Genomic DNA, 12748 nt, shown 5'->3' with positions numbered 1-12748 from the left:
CATCATCTGTCCACGTAGGAATGTAAGCAAAACAGTTCAACTTTAGTAAGTCCCTTGTGATTTCTCTTCCTTGTTTACCTTTTCATGCTTCTCTTGATTCTTGTGTTTGAAAGTCAAATTTTCTATCCAGCTCTGGTCTTTTCACTAAGAAATCTTGAAAGTGCTCTATTTTATTGAAAATCCATATTTTGCCTTGGAGCATGATACTCAGTTTTGCTGGGTAGGTGATTCTTGGTTTTAATCCTAGCTCCAATGACCTTCAGTATATCATATTCCAAGCCGTTCGATCCCTTAGTGTAAAAGCTGCTAGATCTTATATTATTCTGATTGTGTTTCCACAATACTCAAATTGTTTCTTTCTGGCTGCTTGCAGTATTTTCTCCTTGATCTGGAAGCTCTGGAATTTGGCAACAATATTCCTAGGAGTTTTCTTTTTGGGATCTTTTTCAGGAGGCGATTGGTGGATTCTTTCAATTTCTATTTTACCCTCTGGCTCTAGAATATCAGGGCAGTTCTCCTTGATAATTTCTTGAAAGACGATATCTAGGCTCTTTTTTTGATCATGGCTTTCAGGTAGTCCAATAATTTTAAAATTATTTCTCCTGGATCTATTTTCCAGATCAGTGGTTTTTCGAATGAGATAGTTCACATTGTCTTCAATTTTTTCATTCCTTTGGTTCTGTTTTATAATATCTTGATTTCTCATAAAGACACTAGCTTCCACTTGCTCCAATCCTAGTTGCATGACAAAACTTTTGTTTTGAACATCTGCTTTTAAAACTTTGAGTTACAAGTTCTCTCCCCTCTTCTCTCCCCAACCACCCTCCCTAAGAAGGCAAGCAATTCAACCTAGGCCACATGTGTATCATTATGTTATTTTCTTCAGTGATCTTTTGGACCTCCTTTTCCATTTGGTTAATTCTGCCTTTCAAGGCATTCTTCTCCTCATTGGCTTTTTGGAGCTCTTTTGCCATTTGAGCTAGTCCATTTTTTAAGGTGTTATTTTCTTCAGTATTTTTGGGGTCTCCTTTAGCCAGTCATTGATTTGTTTTCCATGGTTTTGTCACATCACTTTCATTTCTCTTCCCAATTTTTCCTCTACTTCTCTAACTTGCTTTTCCAAATACTTTTTGAGCTCTTCCATGGCCTGAGACCAGTTCATGTTTTTCTTGGAGGCTTTTGATGCAGGCTCTTTGACTTTGTTGACTTCTTCTGGCTGTGTGGTTTGGTCTTCTTTGTCACCAAAGAAAGATTCCAAAGTCTGAGTCTGAATCTGAGTCTGTTTTCACTGCCTGGCCATGTTCTCAGCCAACTACTTGACCCTTGAGCTTTCTGTAAAGGTATGACTGCTTGTAGAGTAGAGAGTACTTTGTTCCAAGCTTGAGGGGATTCGCTGTTGTTTTCAGAGCTATTTCTACACAGCAAGCTCTGCCACGCCAGTGCTCCTCCTCCCCCAAGAACTGCCAACCCAGACAGTCACTCAGATCTTAAGCAGGCTTAGCACTCCCAATTCCTCCCACCAGTTGGGCCTGGGGCCAGAAGCAACTGCATCTGTAGTTCTCTCCTCAGAGCTGCACCACCTCCACTGCCCCCAGGGTGGTGGCCAAACCAGGAACTCCTTTCACTCTGTTCCTGCAGTTTTTCCCACTAACTTTCTCTGTTGTCTTTAGTGTTAGTGGTTTGAGAAGTCTGGTAACTGCCACAGCTCACTGATTCAGGGTGCTAGGGCCTGTTCCACCCAGCTCCCAGTCTGGTTGGTCCTGGCACAGCCCACACTGGGCTCTGCTCTGCTCTGCTCCCAGCTCTGTGCAATAGACTTTACCCACCGACCATCCAGGCTGTCCTGGGCTGGAGCCCTGCTTCCCTCTGCTATTTCATAGGTTCTGCAGTTCTAGAATTTTTTCAGAGCCATTTTTATAGGTGTTTGGAGGGTGCTCAGGGAGAGCTTTAGGCAAGTCCCTCCTTTCCAGCCACCATCTTGGCTCTGTCTCAACTCCAAGAGTTCTAATTCCCAGTCTCCTATGGTGATGCCTAGATTTATGATTCTCACAATATTTTTTTCAGGACATGGAATACAACATTTACCCTGTTTCTATTTGCCATTGTGCCAGTGGGAGAAAACCAGAGGATCATTACATCTTGGAGTTAAAAAAAGTCATCTAGTCTAATCCCCAACCTCATGCATGTATCCCCTAACAACAGACCTGACAAATGGCCATCAAGATTTTGTTTGTATGTTCACAGTGACAAGGAACTCACAACTTCTCAAAAGATTTTAATCCAACTTTGATATCTCAAATTGATGGATTTTTTTCAACATAGAAGAAAGAGTAAAAACAGAAGCTAGACAGTCCTGCTTTCTGACATTTGGTAATAATACATCAGCTGGGTCAAATTGTGGACCTCTTTCTTTCCTTATTCTACTTGACTTTCACAATTTTTAAAAAAAAGCCTTCAAAAGTCCTTCACTTTTCAGGGGAGAAGGGATATAGTGGGAAAAGGAGAAGGTACAAGACTCAGAGGGAATTTCATTTACCAGGAGATCTCTATAACACAGAAATCACAGGTCCAGTCCTAATCCCTATCTCTAGTCTCTAAATATATACTAAGGAAATCTAACACGGAGGCTGAGTTGGGGTAGAAAATAAAATTTCTGATCCTGCTTGAAATCCAAGAAAATGTTAGATGGGCAAGGCTAGGTTATGTTAAGGTGAAGAAGGAAGGAATCTTTAATAGTGATTATAAATAATATATCTTCCAGTTAACTGGCTTATAGTTCTACACTTGCTAGAATTGCTTTAAAAATGGAAATGACAAAAAAATTTAAATTTAAAAAAATAAAAATGGAAATAACTTGGTATTGTCAGCAGGTATCAAATGTCATCATGTGCTTTGACCACCAGGAGGTAAGTAGCACAGTCAGGCTCAAAATAACTGTTATGGGGTTATGAAACCAAAATGAGATCACAAATGGGAGTCTATGTTCAAGCAACAGTAATTATTAAAGTAATTATTTGGAAAAATAGGTAACTACTCTGTAAGTAGAAAAATGTAGGAAACTGTAGCTGGAGTTGTCTTGCTCCTGAGTAGAATTTCTTTCCTTTGTCCCTTCTTTCTTTCCTTCCTTCTTTCCTTCTTTTCTTCCCTCTTCCCTGTCTCCCTCTGTCATTCCCTCCCCCTTTTGTTTTTTCCTTTCCTTTGTCTCTTGATCCCTCCTTCCTTCACTCCTTTTTTTCATTCTTCACTCCCTCTTTACCTCCTTCCTCCTTCCTTTCTTCCTTCTTTTTTTATCTCTCCCTTATTCCTTTCTTTTGGTCCTATTGATAGGTCTCATTTTTTAACCTTTTTTTTGGCCCATGTCTGTGATTTCATTGGTGTTGGGAAATATCAGTGTGCAAACTCCCTACATCAACACAGATATGCTACTGGCCTGTAATTTAGTCTCTGAGAATTGCCTGGGGCATTGAGTTGTCCATGGGCACAAAGCTATTATGTTTCAGAGGCAAGACCCAAGTCTTTCTGACAGCAAAATCAGTATTACACCACGCTTCCTCTCTTACTCCTTATAGCCAGAATACTGTTACCCAGATAGAACTTAGTCATCCAGCACAGTATTTCAAAAAATATATGATGAATAAATGTTGTTTTATTATTTCTAGGCTAAAATCTGATGCTTTATACTAAAGTCCATGGAATGTTTTTTACATATTATCTTATCTTATAAGAATATCTTATATTCTTACTAGATAAGGCTTAAATACTTTTTTTTCTCATATCTATGGGATCAGAGGATCATAGGACTCAGTGCTTTAATGGATCTTTGAAGCTTAGTTCTCTAATATAATCCAGCATCCTCACTCTTTTATAGATGAGCAAGGTGATATTCAAAGAAGTTATGTTGCTTTCCCAAGGACATACAATTCATGAGTAGTAGAGCTGGGAATCCAACTTATGTCCTCTTCAAATCCAATATATTCTTTCTATCTCACTGTGATGCTTTCCCCTAGAGATTATGTATTGACTGAAGTAGAATTTGGACATTAGAGGGGACAATAAATTGCGTTGTCATCTAAGAACAGTGCTTTCCTTAGACTTCCTGCGGGTAGCATATTTTACTATTCTGGGCCACAATATACATTTGTAAAACAAGGGAATAGATGCTCTCTAATTTCCCATTCAGCTCAAAATCCTATGATCCCATTGGTTAGCCAGTAATACTGAGGTCCTGGGAGGAAAAACTGTTAAATACTAGAGCCCTGAAATTTGTTTCATGGATAGCTTAAGAGGAGGCTTATAGGACTTGGAGACAGAAGAACACAGCTCCAAGCCTCACTCTTTCACCCATGATTACCAAGACTGTGAATAAGGATAGACCTTCTAACTGCTGAAGTAAGAAGGGACGCTCTTCTCTTTTCCTCACCTATGAAAAGGAATCTGATTTTATTGAGAATTAACAAAGCGGCACAGTCCAACAAGTATTAGATTTGGAATTGAAAGCCCTAGGGTCAAATCACAACTCTGCCATTTACTATCTGTGAAACCTCGAACAAGTCACTCAAATTACCTGTGACTTACTTTCCCCATCTGCAAAATGAAGCTGGACAAAATCCATTTAAAGTCTTATTTAGTTCTAACTCTGTGTTCCTATGTTGTTATTCTCCTAAAGAAAAATTTTAAATATGGGAAACCTGGTATCCTGATAGATGGGTAGGAGTAATTTAGTTTTGTATCATTTCTTAGACATTCACCAGGGAAACAAGTGGGTAGCATCAATTGATTTTCCCCAGAAAGCATATGGCTCCCTTGCAGACGATGAAAAAATATCAGAGGAAAAGAGGTAAAGAGAAGAATGTGTCATTCTAGTCCAATTCATCAAGTCACATCACTGGGGCTCTGTGGAGTAGGATTTAAAAGCCTTCTAAAGTCCAGGTCAGCAGTACCTGGGTAAAATACACTGCATCTCTGAGGCCTTTTTTATATGAAGCAACTTAATGATGACAGTAGCAGAAAAGATTCATTTGTGTAAAAGAAGATTTTTTCATATTCTTTGGCAAATATTTATGATATTTCCAAACATTAAGAATGCTAGCATTCTGATACATAATGAGTAGAAAAATAATTTTTGTTTTACTATACTGCTAGTACACGCTTATGAAGAACAATAACTTTAAGACAGGATTTGGACAGTTTGGGATAGAAAATAATCTGTGATATAAATATAAAGACACAAATTTCCTTGTGAACAACATAGAATGACGACTTAGTCGAACAGTTTAATCTACAAAGAGGCAGTTATAGATAATTTATTTATTAAAAACTAGAGAAATGTGAGTGTAAAGAAATATAGTTTTAAGGGCACCAAAGAGATGGATGACTGTGTTGAAGCTTTTAGAGCTGTAAATATGATGAGTAACTCAGATCATTTACATACACATGGTTTATGACTAAGGGCAACATATTTTAAAAAGAGAAATCATGTGAAAATTTAGAGATTGAGGTATGATTTTAAACAGGCTATTGATATGAAATGGGGAATTTAAGGTGAGGTGACTTGTTAAATGAAAGATAAACCACTGAGAATCAGGAGACTCTCAAATAATTCACTGAATGATAGTGATTTACAGGTAAGAGAATCTAAGAGAAGAGCATGACATAGGAACATAGGTAGAAGAATTCAATAGGGAGGGGAAGTGCATTGATTGTTGAAAGCAGCTCTGTTCTGCGGCAGTTGAAAACATTCAGTGAACAGGATACTTCCCCTGATTGATTCTTGATTGGTAGGAAGAGAATTGACTTTACTGGCCAAGAACTTCAGGAATAACCAAGCCCTTCAGCACGACCTAGAGTTAGAGGTATGCTGCTACCTCTGCCTCCAAAGCAAAATGAGAGAGATATTTGAGTTATTTTGATATATTGGTGAGCTAGCCTAAACAGTCATCCTGAACCAGGGGGTGGAGAACCTGTGGCCTCAAGGCCATATGTAGTCCTCTAGGTCCTCAAGTGTAGCCCATTTGGATTCTGTCATTTGAGGACCTAGAGAGCCACACATGGTCTCGAGGCCACAGGTTCTCCACCCCTTGACTTTCTGTCCATTCCAACTAGACAACACAGAATATGAGTGAGTGAATAGCTGACTGGTCTGGTTTGTATAGCCCAGAGACAGACAGTTTAATGGGCTTTATAATTCTTTAACTTAAAGAGAGCTATTATTCATGTTAAAAACTAACACTTTCTAGATGCCATTTTAATGGTTATAGATAACCAAAAGAGTGCTATGTTAAAAAAGAGAATAGCATTTTGCCAGCTGAAGAGTGGCGAGAAGCAGCAGTCAAGCAATGAGCAGAGAAACATTTTCATGTGGAACATATGTTCCTGAATGGATCAATAGCATTACAGTTTGCTATCCAAAATTGTAGCTAACCCCAAGCATAGGCATTTCTCTCCTTTATGAGCTTCCTTACCATATTTCTCTAAGTATATGACCACTCACTTGAGTGTAGTGTTTGTAGTATATAATAGAGGTTTATATGTGTTTATTACGTTTTATCATTTATGCATTTTCTTTATTATATTAATATCTGTAATATTATTTATTTTGCCTTATTAAGTAAATGGCTGTTAAAGATCAATATTACAAAGGGTCATTATTATGAAAAGCAGGCAGTATAAATAATATCACACAATGTGTGGATACGTTATCTTGTGAGTAGGTGGTTGTGTAGTAGAAAATGCTATGGAGAGGGGCTTGAGTTAAGAATGGTAAGAAGAAGTGTATTTCTTCTGGATAGGGTTATCCCTTGAGGGAATTGGAATATGTCTGTGTGGTGGTAATCTATCTCCAATCACTTATATATTTATAGTGTGAGAGCAGGTTGGAGGGTGTGAGGCAATCCCAAAGACATGTGACATTGGGAGGCATGTTTATAACTCTACTTTCTCCGCAGCCTCACTATAATATCACCTGGAGCATTAAACAGGGGTTAGATCAATCAGGGAATGCAAAAGCTTCCAGGAGCAAGCCTTCACCATTCTTAGAAAAAACACTATATTATATATTTTATATATATATATATATATATATATATACACATTTACACACACATATATATATATATATACATGTGTGTGTATGTATATATATATATATATATATATATATATATATATATATATATATATATATATATATATATATATATATATATAGCTAGCAACTTTGGTTATTTATACTGCTAGAGGCTGAAGTCTTAAATGCACTACATACAGTAAAGAGATAATCTCTTGAAATAGTAACAGCATTCTACTTAACTAAACATTGACTAAGAGGCTTATGTAATACATCAAAATGACATACAGCAATGTGTTGAGTATTGATGCAAAAGGAGTCACTCCGATGCCTCCAGCCACGCACAAGCTGACCTCATAATTCAACGATTCCTCAAAGGGACTCCCAAAAGGTCCATCGATGTATAGCCTGCAGAGAAGAAAGAGATATGGAAGGCATAAACTAGGAAAATTAAATTTAAATGTGTATGATACATGCAGAATGAAGCATTTCACTCCTTCACCTCAAGACACCCACGACCTTAGTCTAATACTTAGAAAGCAGATCAACCCACAGGGGAAGAGATATTATTTCCAAGTTTGTCAGTTTTGAAAGGAATCATTAATCAAGAATACAGAAAGAGGTAAGGTAAAGGAGGTAATGAGGTATGGTCAAGGACAAGACAATGCTCTTTGAATCTCATGCTTTCATCTTCCATGATTACTTAGCATTTAATGAAAAGATATTCCCTGTTCCAGAGTCTCTTAATTCCATTGTATATTATACTGAATGATTATTGTATATATACACTCTCAGCCCTTGTTAAGGGCATAATACAGTGGAGGATTTGGGCAAGGAAAGTACAGAAACAAGGACAAATTTATAGTATAATCTCAGTCCCACAGGTTTTGCTTTCTAAATCATCTAAAGAATTGGATTATGATGTCCCCCTCCTTTATAAGGTGGTCATGTTGTGTGGACATTATTAAAAGAACAGCTAGCATTTATATAGAACTTAAAGATTTGCAAAACACTTTGCAAATATCATATCATTTAGCCTTCACAACAACCTTGGAAGGTAGGTGCTATTTTTTCTTATTTTTCCCCTTATTTTACAAATAAGGAAACTGAGGCAGAAAGTAGTTAAGTGACTTTCCCAGGGTCATTTGGCTAGTAGTTTTCTGAGGCTGGACTTATACTCAGGTCTTTCTGAAACCAGGTACAGTGCTCTATTCACTGAACCACCTAGATGCAGAGAGAGAGAGAGAGAGAGAGAGAGAGAAAGAGAGAGAGAGAGAGAGAGAGAGAGAGAGAGAGAGAGAGAGAGAGAGAGAGAAATTGGAGATAAGGAGAGCATTAACATTTGGGATAATCAAAAATGGTCTCTGGTAGAAGGCAGCATCCAAGCTGAGGCTGAAAAGAATGAGGGATTCCAAAAGCCAGAGGTGGGAACTGAGGGCATTCCAGACATGGGGACCAGCCTGCAATGTCCCAGAAGTGGAAAATTGACAGCCATGAATAGGAAACAGCAAGCATTAAAGTCTAGCAGCAACTGATAATAGAGAAGGTAGAGTAACAAGAAATAAATCTGAAAAAAAAATCAGTAGGAGATAGACTGTGAGAGACTCTCAATCCTAAGTAAAGGAGTATTTTAACTTATAGGTAGTTGTCTTATCATATTTTTGGAAAATCTGGAATTGTCAAGAAAAACTTGTAGGGTAAAGAAATATTTTCTTTTAGGTAAGTCAGTTACCTGGAGGCACCTCTTCTTAATGAAGTGCTAAGGATATATAAGAGCAGCTAGCTGACACAATGGATAGAGCACTGGGCCTGGAGCCGGGAAGACTTGAGTGCAAACCTGGCCTCAGACACTTACTAGCTCTGGGACTGTAGGCAAGTCACTTAATCCTGCCTGCCTGCCTCAGTTTCTTCAGCTGTAAAATGTACTGGAGAAGGATATGGCAAACTATTCCAGTATCTGACAAGAAAACCCCAAATGGGGGGTGGAGCCAAGATGGTGGCTGGAAAGCAGGGACTTGCATGAGCTCCCCACCAGGTCCCTCCAAAAACCTATAAAAATGGCTCTGAACAAATTCTAGAACTGCAGAACCCACAAAATAGCAGAGGGAAGCAGGGCTCCAGCCCAGGACAGCCTGGATGGTCACTGGGTAAGGTCTATCATGCACAGAGCTGGGAGTAGGGAGGAGAAGAGCCCAGCATGGGCGGTGGCAGGACCAACCAGACCAGGAGCTGGGCAGAACAGGCCCCAGCACCCTGAATCAGTGAGCTGTGGCAGTTACCAGACTTCTCAAGCCACAAACACCAAAGACAACAGAGAAGGTTTAGTGGGAAAAGCTGCAGGGAGTGAAAGGAGTTCCTGGTTTGGCCACCACACTGGAAGCAGCAGAGGTGGTGCAGCTTCAGACCTACAGCTGCAGTTGTTTCTAGCCCCAGGCCCACCTGGTGGGAGGAATTAAGTGGCAGATTAGAGAAGGAGTGCAGAGCCTGCTTAAGATTTGCATCAGGTCCAGATTGGTGGTTCTTGGGGAAGCAGGAGTGTTGATGTGGCAGAGCTGGCTGTACAGAAATGAAAACAACAGCGCAGCCCCTCAAGCTTGGAACAAGGTACTCTTTACAAGCAGTCATACCCTGCTGAAAAGCTCAAGGGTCAAGTAAGTTGGCTGGGAACATGGCTGGGCAGTGAAAAAGCACTCAGATTCAGTCTCAGACTTTGGAATCTTTCTTTGGTGACGAAGAAGACCAAAACATATAGCCAGAAGAAGTCAACAAAGTCAAAGAGCCTACATCAAAAGCCTCCAAGAAAAACATGAACTGGTCTCAGGCCATGGAAGAGCTCAAAAAGGATTTGGAAAAGCAAGTTAGAGAAGTAAAGGAAAAACTGGGAAGAGAAATGAGAAGGATGCAAAAAAAAACCCATGAAAAACAAGTCAATGACTTGCTAAAGGAGAGCCAAAAAAATATTGAAAAAAATACTGAAGAAAAGAACACCTTAAAAAATAGACTAACTGAAATGGCAAAAGACCTCCAAAAAGCCAATGAGGAGAAGAATGCCTTGAAAGGCAGAATTAACAAAATGGAAAAGGAGGTCCAAAAGACCAATGAAGAAAATATTACCTTAAAAATTAGATTGGAACCAGTGGAAGCTAGTGATGTTATGAGCAATCAAGATATTATAAAACAGAACCAAAGGAATGAAAAAGTGGAAAACAATGTGAAATATCTCACTGGAAAAATCACTGACCTGGAAAATAGATCCAGGAGAGATAATTTAAAAATTATTGGACTACCTGAAAGCCATGATCAAAAAAAAGAGGCTAAACATCATCTTTCAGGTAATTATCAAGGAAAATTGTCCTGATATTATAGAGCCAGAGGGTAAAATAGAAATTGAAAGAATCCACAGATTGTCTCCTCAAAAAGATCCCAAAAAGAAAACTCCTAGGAATATTGTTGCCAAGTTCCAGAGCTCCCAGATCAAGGATAAAACACTGCAAGCAGCCAGAAAGAAACTATTTGCGTATTGTGGAAACACAATCAGAATAATATAAGATCTAGCAGCTTCTACATTAAAGGACTGAAGGGCTTGGAATATGATATTCCAGAGGTCAGTCGAGCTAGGATTAAAACCAAGAATCACCTACCCAGCAAAACTGAGTATTATGCTCCAAGGCAAAATATGGACTTTCAATAAAATAGAGGACTTTCAAGCTTTCTCATGAAAAGACCAGAGCTGAATAGAAAATTTGACTTTAAAACACAAGAATAAAGAGAAGAATGAAAAGGTAAACAAGGAAGAGAAATCACAAAGGACTTGCTAAAGTTGAACTGTTTTGCTTACATTACCACATGGAAAGATGATGTATATGATTCATGACACCTCCGTATTAGGGTAGCTGAAGGGAATATGCATATACATATATATATACATATATGTATATATATGTATGTGTGTATGTGTATAAATATATATATGTGTGTGTGTATGTCTATATGTATGTGTGTGTACATACATATATATATGTATATATATATATATATATATATATATATATATATATATAGAGAGAGAGAGAGAGAGAGAGAGAGAGAGAGAGAGAGAGGGCACAGGGTGAGTTGAATATGAAGGGATGATATCTAAAAAAATAAAATCAAATTAAGGGATGAGAGAGGAATACATTGAGAGAGGTACAAAAGGAGAGACAGAATGGGGTAAATTATCTCACATAAAAGTGGCAAGAAAAAGCAGTTCTGTAGGAAGGGAAGAGGGGCCAGGTGAGGAGGAATGAGTGAATCTTGTTCTCATCGGATTCGACCTGAGGAGGGAATATCATACACACTCAATTGGGTATTTTACCCCACAGGAAAGAAGGAGGAAGAAAATAAAAAGGGGGGGATGATAGAAGGGAGGTCAGATAGGGGGAGGAGGTAATCAAAAGCAAACACTTTTGAAAAGGGACGGGGTCAAGGGAGAAAATTCAATAAAGGGGGATAGGTTAGGAAGGAGCAAAATATAGTTAGTCTTTTACAACATGAGTATTGTGGACGAGTTTTACGTAATGATACACATGTGGCCTATGTTGAATTGCTTGCCTTCTTAGAGAGGGTGGTTGAGGAGGGAAGAGGGGAGAGAATTTGGAACTCAAAGTTTTGAAAACAGATGTTCAAAAACAAAAAAAAAAGTTTTTGCATGCAACTAGGAAATAAGATACATAGGCAATGGGGCATAGAAATTTATCTTGCCCTACAAGAAAGGAAAGGAAAAGGAGATGGGAGGGGAGTAGGGTGACAGGTGGGAGGTCTGACTGAGGAATGGGGCAACCAGAATATACACCATCTTGGAGTAGGCATGAGGGTAGAAATGGGGAGAAAATTCATAATTCAAACTCTTGTGAAAATCAATGCTGAAAACTAAATATATTAAATAAATTAAATAAATAAATTTTAAAAAATTAATTAGCAATAGGCAATAAAAAAAAATTAAGGAAACCCCAAATGGTATGATGAAGTGGGAGAGTCAAACAAGGTTAAAATAACTAACCAACAACAAGAAAAGACTTATAGATGTTGGGTCAAGGTATCATTGAGCTTAGTCTTTATCTCCTCTCCTCAATATACAAGGAATGAGTTTTCATTCCCTGAAGCCTACTGGAAGTAACAAGATAGAAGAATACGCAGGGCAGCAAATTCCCTAAGAAATATCCTCTGTGCTCCTCAGGAACAAACAATACAGCTGATGTTCAACTGGAAAAACAAAACTATTTTAATCCTTCTTAAAAGACTGGAGTGACAGGCAAATCAGTAAACCTATCAACATAGATGAAATCAGCTTGGGGGGGGGGTGCGGTACTCAACACAAGAGAACTTAAAAAAATTTTCCCTAAAATTATAGAAAAAAAAATTAGAACCTTTCATTGCTGTGAAATAGGACCTCTCCTACACCAGAGGTTCCCAAACTTATTTGGCCTAGTGCTCCCTTTTCAAAAGAAAAAATTTACTCAGCGCCCCCCCCGCCAGGAAATATACTATCTCTAACTTTTTAATGTTTTTTTTTAAATCAGCATCATTTCAAAAAAATTTTTTTTAAAAATAGACCTTCTTAAATTTAGTAATTTATTGTAAATTTGTGTTTTTTTCCTGCATTGAAATTTTGATGATACAATATTGCTTCATGTAACCATATAG

The 12748-nt window shown here is 38.3% G+C and overlaps 1 protein-coding gene across 2 annotated transcripts in view; it reads right to left on the bottom strand.

The window, feature by feature from the left end:
• The window catches only part of NOX4 (NADPH oxidase 4), a 246095-nt gene that overhangs the window by 17920 nt on the left and 215427 nt on the right, over nucleotides 1-12748 (bottom strand). Inside the window, exon 14 of one of the 2 annotated variants that reach the window (XM_036745642.1) lies at nucleotides 7355-7474. The exons of the other annotated variant lie outside the window; for it this stretch is intronic. Within the exon in view, the coding sequence (XP_036601537.1) occupies nucleotides 7355-7474 (120 nt within the window). The remainder of the gene's footprint in view (nucleotides 1-7354; nucleotides 7475-12748) is intronic. 2 annotated transcript variants of the gene reach the window in all.

This window comes from Trichosurus vulpecula, chromosome 2, assembly GCF_011100635.1.
Source record: "Trichosurus vulpecula isolate mTriVul1 chromosome 2, mTriVul1.pri, whole genome shotgun sequence".
Taxonomy (NCBI): domain Eukaryota; kingdom Metazoa; phylum Chordata; class Mammalia; order Diprotodontia; family Phalangeridae; genus Trichosurus; species Trichosurus vulpecula.
Note: the sequence above shows the minus strand (reverse complement) of the source record. Positions and strands in the feature narration are given on the sequence as shown.